Genomic DNA, 16624 nt, shown 5'->3' with positions numbered 1-16624 from the left:
GCAACATGTCTCCATCCTTCAAAGTCTCTCAACAGTGAGCCCTTGATAAATAGTGAAAGGACAGTCCTCTTAAATACTTAAGTCTACCTTGTTGTGAATGTATTTTCCCCTAGGTCCCATTTTTCACTGAAGTTACTATTTTTTTCCTGCATCTAATTCACAAACATTCAGAAAGAAATCTACATTCTTCTCTACTTTCTTGATTTTTACTTAATCAACTACAATCTGGTTTCTATCATACAGGACTTTCAAGGCATCTCTCAAAATGGCCATCTAATGAAAAAATTCAATATATCATTTATAATTGTTGTTCTTCTTAACTGTCTGCATTTGATATTCTTTGACACTCTCTACTCCTTTGACTTGGAGGAATTTACCTTGAAAAGTACCCTCCAAATTCTATTTCTTCTCATTTACTCTTGTTGATTTCTCCACAGCACAGTATCATCACAGTACCCTAGCACAGTACCCTAGTGTAATCATCAGTTGATCTCTATTCAGTTGTTTTCCCATAACACTTCAGTCATGTATCTATTATAACAATTGTCAAATGGTATTTTAATTTTTTAAAAAACCTGCTTATCTACCCAAATAAAGTTCTTTAACAGTAAAAACCACTTCAGGCTTAGTATAGCATGAAGAAGGCAGTACAGCATAAGAGCTATAACTGGAGGACTTAGTATCAAGCAGGAGCAAATTGAATCTCAGGTACTTACTACTTCCTGCTATGTAACCTCAGTGTTATTAACAGTGAAATAGGGATAACAATTAGATAAGAATAATGATAATAATACAACATTCTAACCTTCTACATAAAATGTTTAAAGTGCTTAAAACAGTGCTGTCACAAAGTATTTGCTAAGCCAGTTTAACTGTTAATAATTGTCCTTACACATTTATGCAGGTTATAAGTCATCATAGATTACCAGTAAATATTTGGTGAATGAATTTTATAGATAAATGACAACAAAATATAATTATCTCTTGTATGATTCTTCAGTGGTTTAAGTTGATTTGAGGAATTCAGTAAGCTTTATTCCTACATTAGAATAAATTTAGGGCATAAAAAACCAAGGCACAGACAAAATTTCCATAAAGCCAAATACAGAAAGAGATACAAAGATATACACAAGTAAGAAATGTTTGCTCTAAATGCCTTCAATTAACATATTTTACTGGCTATGCTTATCAGATAGGCTGATTATCACCTAAAAAGGCCAGGTACCCCAATGATACTTCGTAAGCATAAAAAGTTGAAGACAACATTATTGTGAGCCACTATGCCCACGAGAGATATTTGGTGACTTGGGAATTCTCTGGATAGGCCACGGTCCTGAGACCTGTTTGTGAGGAAAAGGGAGGAGGGTGAGCTTGAAATGTCCTGTGTGCTTTGCGAGGGAATAGCAGTTGGGAGACAAGATAAAGGAAGACTGGGTCCCAAAGCTGCACTGCCAGTACCCTAAAAATGAAGTGACTAAAGTACCCTCATCAATGTTTGGTCAAGGATCGCCCTTGATTTACTAACTCTGAAATATTCACCAACCTATTGTACTTGCTATTCCTCCCTCTAGTGGCACTGCCCAGGTTCAGGCCCTCATCACTTTGCACCTGAAGTGTGGCTAAACCTTTTGATATGTGGTCTTAGCAGCTGATCTCTAGAGCTTTCTATGTACCAACAACGGTCACCTCAAAACTCCTTCAGCTCAAGTCAGTCTCTACCTCACACCTCTTTGTCTACACATTTTTTTTTCAGGATCCTATGGAATCCCTTAATTGTGGCATAAATTGAATTCCAAGTTATCTTTTTAGTTTCATCTCTTCACATTGCTCCCTTGACAAGTCCACAGTCACCTTTAATTCTAGCTATACTAAACCACTTGGGTGAATGGCCCCATTCACCCAAGGGGCCATTAAATGTCATATCTATGTTTTTGCTTATGTTTTTCTTTCTTTTCAGAACATTCTTCCCAGCCTTGCTGAAGTACATGAATTGCATGGATTATGAAAGGTTTCCTTTTCTGTGATGTCATTCACATGTTCCCTTTCCCACTTTGAATGAATCAGTTGCCCTGTATTCACACCTACATTATTATAGGTTAATTAGTTACTTAAAATTTTCTAACCTCTTTAGTTGGTGAGTTCCTTGATGTTGAGGGTTTAATTTCATTCATCTTCACTTGACTGGGATATAGTGCATTTTCAGGGTCTTATAAGGATTTGCTGAAAAACTGGAGGAATTTAGGGTGGAGGCAGAGCAAACATAAAGCTAAAGAAGGGTCATCTCCATGTCTTCAATTGCACAAAGTACTAAACCTGAGTTTGAACTGATGAGAATCAATTCTTTAACATAGTTTACATATATTTTATAGAATTTTATATTTTATAAAATTTAAAGTGGTATTTATGTATGTACTTTATGTAAAAATACTGTTTTAACATATTCAAATATCTTCCATAAAAAGGTTTCAATTTCATTTATGTAATTATTTTAATCACATCCCCTATTTTTCCAACTTCTGTCTAAAAAAGTAACCTTTTCTTGAATAAAACAATACATCATCATGAATAAAACTGCAATGTTTCAGTAATGAAATATCTGATTTTTAATACAACTGTGCCTTAAAACCATTATTAAATTCTTTGAGACACCAACATGGGCCTATTACCAGGTGCTTAGCAGGGTTTGTGTTTACAATATTGGGTATTAAGGAGTATGTCAGGTATGATCTATCTCTAAAGCTCAAATAAAAGTTAAAAAAAAAAACCTGTACTGTAATGAATGTCAGTAGTTTCCTTAAAGTTGGTCTCTGAAATATCTCAGAGGAAATGAGTTTGTTACAACAAACTGAATTGAGGAAGACTGACTTAAACATTTCTGGAATTTTTAGCATGTGCATTTTTTTTTCTGTAAAGGGGTCTTATTGATTAAAGTAAAACTGTTTGCAGTACAATTTTGGAAAACAAAATAATGGGTTATTTCATTAGTACTTGCAGTAAAATGTCAGTTACCAGATGAAAACTACCATTTCAAATATAGTATATAGTAACAGAGTCTAAAAACACCTGCTCTTATACTTCTCTAATTAAAAGCACTAGACTCACTGATGTATTTTTTATTAAACATTACCATGAGCTTTTTAATTTCCTTTGTTACATTTCTAGACTTTCTAGCTGACTATGGCACATGCAATTGTCGGTGAGTGAAGCAAAGGTTAAGTGTGTATGACAGAGATGAGCCCCGAGATGAAGTATACACTGTGAAATGCATGTGGATGTTAATGATTTAAGCCAATGAACTGTGGCCTGAAATGATGTCACAGGAAGAGGAGCGGTAAGTGGAAGGTTAAACCTACTTGCATCTCGGCTCATTAAACGCAGTTAAAGTGCAAATCCCCTCATTCTGACAGTAGTGATCACAAGGGTTCTCTTTCTGGTCACAGCGCTGATTTTTAAACCCCACAGAGCATCTGCAGAATTTTAGTAAAATACAGCTAAATAAAGCATCTGATTTTTATTGCCAATATGTTTCAAATTTATTTTATACACAGTAATATTATGAATCAAATTTTTCTCAGGTATGTCCACTTCTCTCTCATACACACTCATTACATGCTACTCTGACCAAGTGGGGTACAGAATGGAGACATGGGTCATATGTGTGCATCATCCTCCTGGATAAAAAATTCAGTGATAAAAATGCAGTGATAAAAAAATTCAAAATAGAGAACACATAAGTTGAATAGTTTTATTTCAAGCTGTCCATTCTGGAAAGTTAGGTATTTGAAAGGAGAAAGGTTAAATTCCAGATTTTCTAAAAGCAGAGAATCTCCAATAATTTTCCAAACACTTAGGAACCAGATTTGAGTTAATGTATTTCCAAGGAGCAAGGCTTAATGGGTTTGAACAATACAACACTCTTAAACCTGATACAAACATTGTATGTAGCATTATTGACTTAAATATACCTCAAATTCTTTTGAAAAGAATGACCTTAAATACCAAAATATTCATAAATATAATTATGCCTGGGTTCCACATGTCTAAATAAGGTCAATAAAATTAGAACAATTTTCCCTGACATATCCAAGTTCAAAGATCTATGAATGTCTGAAATGGGTATGATGCTAAGAATTAGGTGAGTTCTCCTTATGAAATCACTAGCAAATTAATGAAGGAGGTGATTCTATAGCATGTGAACCAATGAGAGATAATACCTGATCAAAGATATTCATGAAGCATTTATTTAAAATGTATTATCTTCAAGAAAGGAGAACAATGGACAGGGATCCCATGTACATACAAAGTCATATTATTAAATGTACACAACAATATAAAATACTCACAGACACACAGGCACGTTTGCCTCAGGGTCCAGCTGGCATGTGCCACCATTGTAACAGTAGCCATCACATAACTGACAGCTAGAGGCAATCTTTCCATTAGTGCAGCTGCAGCAAAAGAGAAAAAAATATCTCATTGTTACTGGAATTATTATTGTTTAAAGCTGACATAAACTTTTTGCAGATGATAATATTCATCATAGAGGAGTAATGCAGTAGCTGGCTGAAGGTAAGTTTTCAGAGAGAGAGAGTTATTGAAGGCAAATATTTTTTAATAAAATAATGACATAAAATTTCTCTCTCAGTAGTTTTCAAGTTTTCAACCCATTTGCTTAATGCAAAAAAATAATTTAGCTAGATATATATGTAAAAAATATACTCTAATATCTATCACTTATTTTATTCACTTTTTATATGACTAGAATTTGGTGAGATCAGTGTGAATTATAAACCACATGATCAAATACTCTGGAAACAAATGCCTCAGTTATCCTTTCTAACTTGAAAAGTCTGGTCCAAAAATTGTTATGAATTTAGACCTCATATTTGGTAAGAAAGGATAGGATTATCCTGTAGTCACATGTATGCTGTTGCTTGTCTCTGAATATGTACTGTAATGTCAAACTTTTTATTCTAACAAAAAAAAACATGAAGCAGTTCATTGTAATAATAAATAGTAATGCTATAGGAACAATATGCAGTATAGCAACAAAGTAATGAGGTAACCTTACATGGAATTCTTATGGAAATTATTCTAATATACAGCATGTTATATGGGGTAAGAACAAATACTATGGCTATTGCTACAAGAGAAAAAACAAGCATAACAATAACAGGAAAAATCATAAATTTTCATTTGTCATGTTATATTTTTAAATAAATAAATACTACTAGATTGGACATTAAAAATTGTTGGAGAAACAGAGAAAAATGTATTAACATTCCAAATTATCAAGGGTCCTCTTCTATTAAAATATGGTAATAGAATCATATAAGTCTTGGACCAAATAAGATTTATAATAGATCCTGTTAATATTTGTTTGTGAGATCATGTTAGTACTAGATGCTATGAAGCAATCAATGATATCACAGTAAATCTGGACATAATCTTGACAAAGAAATCAAGCTGCAATATCATTGATTGATCACTTTAGTCTTTTTCCATGATGGATATCTATTACAGTACATCCATCAAGAGGTAATTCCCAATGATAAGTTAGATATCTGAAATAATTGGTTGGCAATCCTGTATTTCATTTATTTTGTGCACATGTGTTTGACTTCATGTAGGTGGTAAGGCTGCTAAAAATGTACTTAATTGTTTATAACTTTTCCAGGTGCTTAAGTTAAAGATATTGTTAAGAACCTGAATTTTAAAATCATGTTTTTTTTTTCAAGATGAACAGAAACAATAAGTGAACTATACACTAGATGTGAAAGGGAGATATGTAGAAGTGGAACCAAACTTGGGTGGAAGAGGCTGTGGTTTAAAGTTTCCAAGATTTAACAGAGAATAGCACATCCTTTATAATCGACAGAGGCATTCCAATACAAATGCAAAGTGAGTCAAGTAAGCATTTAGTGAAATCAGTGTCTGATATGTTAAGTGGGTCCAGGAGACTTTTCCTTGCCCTCCATGACTGGCCTCCTTAAAATCTGATAGCAGAAAGTTAGTTTTCTGTTTTATCTAGGGTAAAACATCAGAGAGAAAATTTAGCTCATTATACATTAAAGGACTTCTCATAAGAAATGTAGCTATACACCAAATATCAGCTTTTAAAAGAGAAAAATTCTATTTATTAATTGCTTTTAAACTTCTGCTTCTGTGAGTAATAGAATATGTTGCCTCTTTCACCTCAAGACTTTGTTTGAATTCTAAATTGAAGACAGAAATTTGTAGATATTTCAAATTTGAAATGTAAATTATCCAAATCATTATAATACATCAGAATACAGTTCATATTTTAATGTTTTAGCATATTTTTGTTTCTTAGAGACACATGTGACACACACACAGTTTGTGATATATCACTTTCCAAAAGTTAACGAACAGTTGTTCAGTACACAAAAAGAATTCCCATGATTGTCAACATTACAAAGGCATTATTTAGGCTACTCCAAATTATGACCAAATATTTCTTTCTTCATCAATATTTACTTAAATTTCCAGAAGAAAAAAAACATATTCAATCAACTCCATGTTAAAAATTATATGCATTATACTGGACAGAATATCTATTCTAGTTGACAGCTCACAGGCTGCATTGGAAACCCATGTGACCATCTGGTATACAAAGCATCTACAATGTTCCTATTTAAAAGATTTATTATAACTCAGTGGTGATTTTGTTTTAGTACCAGTTCTTTACCTATGAAACAAATTCTAATATCAGTGAAAGCTTCATTCCCTGCTAAGATGAGACATATCATAGATATGAAAAGCAACTTGTCTAATGAGTTTCAGAGTACTCAGTCCTGTTTGGATTGTCATGCATGTGTGTTTTATAGCCTATCTGATAAATCAAGTATTATACTCCTATTTCTAAACTTTCAATCTCTACTCATTGTTAACAACTATTATTTATCTATTTTATACATATTTTTTTCCAAAAAAGATCTTTTAAGAGTTCAAGAACTATAATGTTTAACCTAAATAACCTACAGAGGTTATAGGTTCTGGTCTTTTTAGGTAGGCAAAGCCAATTTCCTCTATGCAGTGGGCGGCACTGATGGCCCCAAGAGTGCTGCCCTCCCTTCCTCATATGGAACTCCCCACGGAACAGAAACAGAATGTGTCTCTGCCTGAGATTTTCTAAGGTAAACCGAGTTGAAACTGTGGCTCACAGACTGTCTTAGATGATGATGCATGAGTCCCTGTGTGAATAAAACGGAGTTATAAAAAAGATTCTACAGCACATCCCTGGTATGTTACACTGGACATGGAGAAAAATGTATGCCCGCTAACTGAAATAAATCTCTTTCATGCTAAAGTTTCATCACAAAGAAGTGACAAGCTTAATAAGTAAATACATTTTGGGTGGTTTATATGAAAATGCTTGTATGTACTTATTAATGGCACATATTTGTAATGAGTTATGTTTTCCATTACTGAAAACAATAATGTACTTTCAAATGAACCAATTAGGGGTATGAGTACGTGCTATTCATGATGATAACACAAATCCTAGTTAAAGTAAATTTTAAAATTATTGTAAATAAAAAAGAAGAATGTTGCTGTATGTAATAAAATTTTATTGGGCTTTATTTGGCAGAGCACCATAAATCAGGACTGGAAATCTCGCACAGCTGTCGCAGCAGAAGCTGCGGCATGTATGCTTTCATATGGCATATTATTGCCTACTATGCTCCTAAGCAGGGCAGTTGATAGAGTCCAGTCCTTTATAAGTCCTTCTTTTAAAAGGTTGTTGAAAGAAGTTTGGAGTGAAGATTGATCTCTAACCTCAATGGCATAAACTTGATTCATGACAGAAACTGAATGACATTACCCTTTAGTTTCAATGATCTGCTTTCCATTCACGTGACCTTAAAGCCAAAGGACAAAAGACAATGTAACCAAAGTGTAACTTGGACATTTTTGTTTTAGTTGTTTCCTGGAAGTGTTACTCCTTTTTCTTATTTTTAGCTATAATGTTCAAAGTCAAATTAAATAAAAACATATACTTTGTTTCCATTAGACAGGTCCTTGCTTCTCCCCCAAAAGATCATTTTGTAATAACAGAAAAGCAAACACAAAGCAAATACTCACTGTTGATAACAACAAAACAACTGAAAGCCTAAGTTACTGTAATTTAGTAATATTACATACAGTTCTCTGAAGTTATGTTGCATTTTACTATTTCTTGCTTACTATTAGAAATATTCTATGTAGAGAATTAACTGATCTCATTACATAATGGATTTTCATGACCCCCAGATGTATATAATAGGCATTGAATCAATTCAGATTTAACTTAAATTAACTGAACTTTATCTCTAGTTTAAAAAAATAAAATAAAAGGATGTAACAGTTGACATATTCTGGAATACAAATAATTAACATTGTTTTTACAATGGGCTACTAAACCTTTTTAGTAGTTTTTTGCTGGCTACTAAACCTTTTGAGTTCAAATACTTTTATAAATTAAGGTGGGTGTCCACTTACTTGCAAGATATATCGTCACTGTTTTTATTTATAATGCAGTGTCCCCCATGGCACCTGATGCACTTGTCAACCTCACATTTTGGTCCTTCATAGCGCATTGGGCAGACACAGTCCACACTCCCATCATTCCCAAGGGCACAGGATTCGGAATTCACACAATAGTGGTGACACACGTCTAGGAGGAATGAACAGCAGAAGAGTAAACTTATATTACAGGGTACTTTTCTTTGGTCACAATAAATGTCTCCATTTTATTTAATATTTAAAGACAGCCAATCAATAGGTACATTAATTTAAAAAGCAGCTTGTAACTAGAATTCTTTAAAAATGCTATTGATTTGATTTCTCTTTTCCCCTGAGTTGGGTATCATTTCATCTGGCAAGAGGAGATGGGTTATATTGATATAACACTAGCTGACAAACTCTTTAGTTTCTGAATTTTAAAGTTCAAATCAACAAGGTTCCTTAGCTTTTCTTCTAGTGAAAATGTTATTATTATTCTGTTCAGAACAAATGAGCAGAAATACTCAGATTTCTTTAGATGTCTTTTATCATTGTCTCTCCCGGTATCTCTTTTCAACCAGAAAATAGGGTGGTGTATGGTGAGAAAGGGGGCTCCTACCTCTCTGATGTGATGGAAAGAAGTCTCCCTCTAAACCTGACAGAATAGTTCCAAGTACTTTCAAATACCTGGGCAGGTAAACAGACAAGGCTGGTGCCTCTGATGAAAATCCAAGGGAAAGTGGACTGGGAAAGTCACTGATTCATCATGGGTGGGAAGTGATAAAGTAAGTTGTCTAGACTATAGTCCCTCTTCCAGGTGAGAGCCTAATCTCTCTGTCAATCAGAGGGAAAATCTCCTGGTCTCCAAGCCCTTTGTTTTCAAGGGGGCTTCTTACTGAGTTTTACAGACAATTTTATCAACTACAAAGCAAGATTTCCTCAAATATTTATTCATGTACCTCTACAACATGAGCAATAAAAACAGACTATTTAATAACCATGTAACTAGACAGCCTCAATCTTCTGAAAAGCAGATATGTCTATATGCATGTTTATTTATGAAAATATTATACTTTATCACATTCAAATATTAAAGTTCACAATCCAAATAATCTTAAGCAAGATAAATGATTAAATTGATCATGACCTTTGTGTTTAGAAGCAGCAATTTCCTTTTAGCTATATAACTGTGAGGCAGTGTGAAATGGGATTAGCTGAGATAAAAATCACAATTTATAAACTTTAACCTGCTCTAAGACAATTATAGAAGATGAGGTAAATTAAAGCATGATTTATTATTCTCACATTTGCATATTTATTTAGCCCTTTACTAAATCAGACAAAAATTAAATTTATTGACAGACTTGCTTCATATTTATGAAAATGTATTTCATGCAATCTCATACATGAGGGAAGGAAAAGGAGAGAGGGAGAGAAACATTGATGCAAGAGAGAAACATCTATCAGTTGCACTCTGATTGGCCTGATCTGGGACCAAACCCATACCATAGGTATGTGCCCTGAATGGATATCGAACCCACTTCCTCACAGTTTACCAGACAATGCTCCAACCAACTGAGACACACCAGACAGGACACAGTTTCATGCTTTCTGTTGCATTATGCCAAGTGCCCATGTTAAGTCTGTCCATATGGGTTTTGGCAATACTTAAGAAAAATAGTACACTCAGAATGAAAGACTTGGGATCCAAAAGTTAAGTATATGTTAGTATTTGTACAAATGCACATTTTGTTTTTTAGTTATAAAGAATGTACTAGAAACAATTGCATGAGCATCTAGTACTATCTCCTATTCAATGCAGAAATATCTAAAGAATAACTTTTATTAGTCAAATTGATGGATACCTCTTATTTAGAAGAAAGTATTTTATCATTGTCCCTAGTTGCTTTAAATTTCATTTCTTGGATTTGGTTCAGCTCTCCAATAAAACATAGAAGTTGGTTGATATATCTTCCTAGTATCTTCATATTTTATCCTTATTCAGAAGTTTACATGGTGTAATTGCATCGGAGTCATGCAAGGGATTTATTTGCAAATGCAAATTCTAGGTTCTTTTCCTGTTACCTACCATCGTCCACCTCTAGGTTTTAATTCATAAATCTGAAATGTGGCCCAGGTGACTTCCATAGAGCTGATTGGGGAACAATATTTAGGGAACTAGAGAGTATAAGAAATGACGATCTGGAAATAACATTACAGATTAGCAGAGGAACTACATTATCTGATAGTTGTAAATTGTGTGAATTTGACTGAAATAGATTATTTCCTGAAGAAATTTGTGAGCCCTAATTAACTGAAATGTTAAGTCTAAAACCTTGAAGTACTTTCTTTGTATAATTGTAGTGTGAAGAAGACCTGAGAAACTAGAAAAAAATGGGGGTTAACATTCTGAGGGCTGATGATTGCCCTATATACCATACTTCAGCAGAGAATAGTTTGTACTTACCTAGAGTACTAAAGGGCAAAGTTAGAAATTTATCTACAATTTACTGATTATAAGTAATTTTGATGCATGTGTTAAATCTGTTTGGACTAAGCTTAAAAAGATGTATGAATATACCCACTCATCAGTAATCAAAATAATAAACATTAACACTACAAAGAAATACCATTGCATACCCACCAAATTGACCACAAATACCAGAAACTCTCACATATTACTACTGGGGTTATAAATTGTTTTAACCAATGTGGAGAACAATTGACAGTATTTACCCAATTCAAACATGACCACATCTTATGATCTAGCATTTGTATTATTAATACACATCCAAGAGAAAAGTATATGTATGTACACAGAATTTTGTACATAATGTGCACAGCAACCTTTTTAGAAGTAGTGGAAGTTAAAAATAATCTAAATGTTCATCACAAGAAAAATGAATAAATTGTGGTTTACATACAATGGAATATAAAGATAGATATATAGATGATAGATGATAAATGTACTGAATAAATCACACAAAAATAATATGGAGAAAAAACTGGACACAGAAATATATTACTCTTTTATTTATAAAGGTTTAAGAAGCAAAACTCTATTGTTTTAGAAGTCAAAAAGAGATATAATTGCAAACAAGAAAGGGATAGGGATGAAGAGCATCAGGGAACATTTGAGGCAACAATGTTTAGTTTTGAATTGAACATCAGTTACTTTGGAGTGTAACTCTGGCGATAAGTTACTGAATTGTATACTTGTGATTTTAAACTTTTCTATGCATATGCTTCAACAGAAAATTTTAAAACCCCATGGCACATAAACTGCAGTTAGAATATTTTAGAAATTCTAGTTAATTTCCTAACTAGACAAAACAGTTTTTCTCTTTGCAGATAACAAATGTTAAAAGAAGTTCATGGTTCATTATTTATACTTCAAAGGAAATTCTCCACCCTCTTATGCTTTCAATATTCTTTCATAGCATTTCAGGTGCACATTATTAAATATAGCTGATTTGCCTAACAGTATAAAACAGGAATCAAATGAATGTAAAGAAATGGTTAAGATAAAATGGTGAAATAAGCAGATATTAGAGTGCACATTTTAATAAATAATTCCAAATTGAATGCCACTAAACTATGCAATTTTTTTCCTTAAAAAAGAGACAAATATCATTTGGGGCTCAAAACCTTTACAGATATTCAAATGGAAGACATTTCATTTTACTCAGTTTACATGCTTAGTACTCTATGCTAATTTGGGGTTTAGAGACAGAGACTTGCTCACTGTCCTCCAGTACCACCAGAGTTGCTTCCCAATGCCTTTCTATGAATATTTTCTATCTTTCATTCTTAGGTTTGAGATGTAGAGTCTATAGAAGTTTGGCTAGATTGTTTTCTGCACCACTAATAGAATTCAAGATGCCAGTACTTTGAATGTACTATATTCTACATTCTTTCCTTCCCTCCCTCTCTCCCTCCTTCCTTTTTCCATTCTTTCCTTTTTGTTTTTCTCTTTCCCCTCCCTCCCTGCCTCCTTCCCTCTCTTCCCTTCTTTCCTTCCTTCATGAAAAACTTCCCTATTTACTCAATTCCAACCCTAAGATTCCTGGAGACAGGAAAAAGTAGATCTTATTTAATAGGGGACTTTAGACTCTAATATTAAACTACTGCATAAGCATTAGATGCTTGTAAGTTAGAAAGCAAAATGATTCTTTCAAGTGCTTTCAATTATTTCAAGTTTAATCATGACATATACTATGTGCAAGTCCAAGAAAAAGTGTGAAACATCCAATGTGCTATTTTTAAACCAGGTGATTGAACCAAAGACCATGTTCTGTGCAATTGTCTCAATATGATGGTAGTAATATATAAGTAATATATAGTAAGTTGAAGGATTGCAACCTCAATTTTCTCTCAATTTCTTCTCAGCTATAATGTAGTTTGAATTACAAGCATTTATGTAAACTTTTATATGAGATATTTTCATTGGTGTCACATCTCTATATCTGTAACATACTTACTACACAGTCATATTCAAATTCTAAGTTGTTCTCCAGCTATTCATAGAATATAATGATTACTTCCATTCATACTTTTCAATTCAGAAGAAATCTAGCAAAATATGAAGAGAAATAGTATATGAGAAAGTTCTTTTGGTAGGCAATTGTTTGCCTTCAGGGTAAGGATTCTGCCCTGACCCAAAAAACTCTAAAATGAATGGAGAGCAGTTGACAGCTAGTGGCAGGGTGGTTATGGGGTGGGAGGACTAGGCAAAAATGAAAAAAGGACTCGTGGACATGGACAACAATGTGATGATTGCTGGGAGGAGGAGGGTATAAAGGGACTAAATGATAATGGAAAAAATACAATAAAGATTAAATAAAAAATAAATTAAATGAATAGACAAGCTTAGCAGCCACTGGGAGAACACTTTTCTTATTGAAGAGCACTGAAAAAATTTACCAATTTAAGCATCAGTAACTCTTTAAAACCATTTTGAAAATAATCTTTCTATAACATAGAAAAATAAATTGATATATTTACTCACTTATCACTATGAGGATCAATTACTTGTATAAACTTTTCTTTGCAGACATTTTATAGTTTTATGCTTTTTACTATATTTCAGCTTTGACTAAATGAAATGCTATTGATTATGAAGCAGTAGACTAATCTATTTTAAAACTAAATTCTTTCTGAGGAGAACAGAGCTAGCAAAGTTGGTGGTTGGTTAACACTGGGGTTTGCAGCAAAGGGATTCTCTTTCACAACACACTGACATACACACAGAGACATTCTTCCAATGTTAAATTTGACTTAATAGTTATTATAACTGAAAGAAAGAAAAAAAAGCAGTATACTAAATGATGACAAAAAATAAGACTAAAGTGGTAGACTAAAGAAAATATAGGTGATAGGAGACTTTTTGTTGGAGGGGTGGGAATAGGGAAAAAATTGAAGATAGAAGAGAGGAGTGGAAGATGGCAGACAAAAGCGTCTAGCCAGATTGGTCAGTAGGCATTCAGCAGGAACATTCTAAATTTGTGGGGGGAAAGCTGGTGAAACAACATGTTTGAATCTCATTTTGAACATGAGTATTTTAACCATGAGAATAACATGGAAGTGGCAGTTCCATAATTATTTGCTGGGGACATGCATGTGCTTAATTGTATACTGGGGGCTGTGGGAGGAGCCCAGAATGCAAGATAGGACATTGGCCCTCAGAGAGCAGATGATTCAATTTAAAGGTTAAGACAAAAAAATTAATCGTAATAATGTCAACTCTGGAAAAGAGCCTACATACACAACTACCAAGAAAATTTTCTTTCCTGTGGAACATTTTACCTCATAGATTTTGAGAATTTTACTACACTGAATAGCCTAATAAAGAAGAAGCAATAATGAAATGTAATTAATCAGTGCTAAGAAAGTAGAGATAACCATTAAATTATATAATAGCACTTTGTATTTACAATATAAAAATTGTTATAACCTCTCTAGGATAATGACACTAAAAGCATGCATAGTAGCACAATCCTGTAATCTGAAGGACAATAATGGGTATATGATTATAGAGAAGTCATATGGCAGTTAGGTAATAATGACTGAAAAATAAGTTAATGACTATTTTCTGCAACAGAAGTTAAGCACATTCCAAGTGAGATCATCATTGCACTGTCTCTCTTTTACTTTCTCTTTTTCTATCATTCTTTTTTAAACAAACAAATGCAAAGGCATAGTTTTTTTCTGTAATATTTTTACATATTTTAATAGACTACATAAAAATATATGCATGTATGAAATATACATAGAGGTTCATGAACATTCATGGGGAGCCAGATGTCTGTGATATCTCTGGTTGCATTTAATATCTTCTACAAATATTTCTTTCTATTGAAAAGTAATTGCTAAGACTATTTAGCTATAAACTTATATTTGCAACTGGGCCATTTACATTGTAATAGTTAATGAAATGTGAAATTTATTTAAAGAGAAGAAAACCAAACAAAATAATGCCACCTAAACAGTAGCTAAAGATAGGCAGTAAGAATAATGGGGAACCTGGAGGTTTTTTAAATTGGTTATAGAGAATAGTTGTACAGGAGAGACTAAATTACTCGAGATTATATATATATATATATATTATTTTTACCTCACCGAATTTTGACGTTGCCTTTAAAAAGTAAGTTCTATGAATTGGCTTTAAGATTAATAATTTAGATAAGTACTTGATAATTTAGGACTATACACACAAAAGCAACAGTATATTAAATGTAGGACTAGGTTACTTTCACAAAGCAGGCTAGGTAATTCCACAGTGCACATCTCCAGACATTCTGGAACTGAACTCCAGTTTTAGTGCAATTCACATTCCATGCTTCACTTTTACTTAATTTTGTGCCAGGAGGAATAGGTTCAACAAATTCTGCTAATATTATTCCTACAGGGAGGTTTATGGCTGCTGTTATGTACACATGGAATGTGGAAGAAATTCCAGGACAGTTAACAATAGTATTTTACAAACTTTTAATGAATACTTATATCAGGGTGACATAATAAGAAAAAGAAAAAAAAGCTGCAAGGTTAAATTCAGTCCTTTTTTTCTGACTAACGATGTGATCTCATGAGAATGATCTGACTTATTTCTTCAAGACACCTTTTCATCATCTCTGAACTAAATATGCCTAAGATTATGACTCCCTCTTCACTCAATCATCCTTTAAATTGTCCTTTATCATCACAGTGAAGTAAAACCTGACTTGAGTAAAATGATGGAAATGATAATCATGACAATGATAAACAGTAGTTTTTAGCTGTCATCTATACTCCAGACAAATGTGTTTGCTACAGTCTCATGCATTATATGGTACTGCAACATTATCCTCATTTTGTAAGTGACTAAACTGACACACAGAGATGTTAAGTAACTTGCCAATGGTCACACAAAAATGAGTGAGGGATCTGAAATTCAAACCCAAGTGTAACTGTAGAAAATAAACCCTTAGGGTTTTTTTGGTAATTCATACATTTGCTTAGGAAAACAAATTTACAGAGTAATTTTGAATATCTTTGCTATTCTCTTTCCTTTATGTGTTTCTAAAACTGAATGTGCCCCCAACTACATAAATATCTGAGAGTCTACCACCAGTCTGAATGGTAAAGGCCTCTACAACAGCAGGACCGGTCGGCCCAAGACAGCCCATCTGATGCCGCCAGCACCTGCCATATCAGAGCACAGCAAACCAAGCCAGGCTCCCACACCTCATCTCAGTTCTGTGTGTCAGTCTCAGCCTCCTGTTCCAAGCAAATTTGAGCATTTGCTTTCTGGCCACTGATAATTAGTTGCAGCACTGGATTCTTCTTCCTGAAGGGATCACCTAACTATCCACGTGATCAACTTGTTATTAGGAAGAATCAATTCTGGGTCCATCCACACAAATGAGATGAAGTTAACAAGCAAGATATCACAAGGCAAAATATGCCTAAAGTGTTACTATTTACTGAGATCTATTTGGAAAGTTTTCTGAAGAACCTCCAAGATTCTTAAATGTGTTAACAAGAGTGATAGTGGCCATTACTTCTCTAATGTCAATTTTTAATTTAATATGGTTTAAGAGAAAAAAGAGATACACCATCTTGAATACATTTGCGTAGAATT

General features: G+C 33.4%; 1 protein-coding gene across 1 annotated transcript in view; it reads right to left on the bottom strand.

Annotated features, from left to right (window-relative positions):
- Nucleotides 1-16624, bottom strand: part of LRP1B (LDL receptor related protein 1B) — a 1811620-nt gene that overhangs the window by 40402 nt on the left and 1754594 nt on the right. Inside the window, exons 86-87 of the mRNA XM_045853515.1 lie at nucleotides 8503-8677; nucleotides 4344-4448 (exon numbers count right to left, since the gene is read on the bottom strand). Of these exons, the coding sequence (XP_045709471.1) occupies nucleotides 4344-4448; nucleotides 8503-8677 (280 nt within the window). The remainder of the gene's footprint in view (nucleotides 1-4343; nucleotides 4449-8502; nucleotides 8678-16624) is intronic.

Source organism: Phyllostomus hastatus, unplaced genomic scaffold, assembly GCF_019186645.2.
Source record: "Phyllostomus hastatus isolate PE091 unplaced genomic scaffold, TTU_PhHast_1.1 phas_contig_1, whole genome shotgun sequence".
Classification (NCBI taxonomy): Eukaryota; Metazoa; Chordata; class Mammalia; order Chiroptera; family Phyllostomidae; genus Phyllostomus; species Phyllostomus hastatus.
The sequence above is the reverse complement of the archived record's forward strand: the minus strand, read 5'-3'. Positions and strand labels throughout refer to the sequence as shown.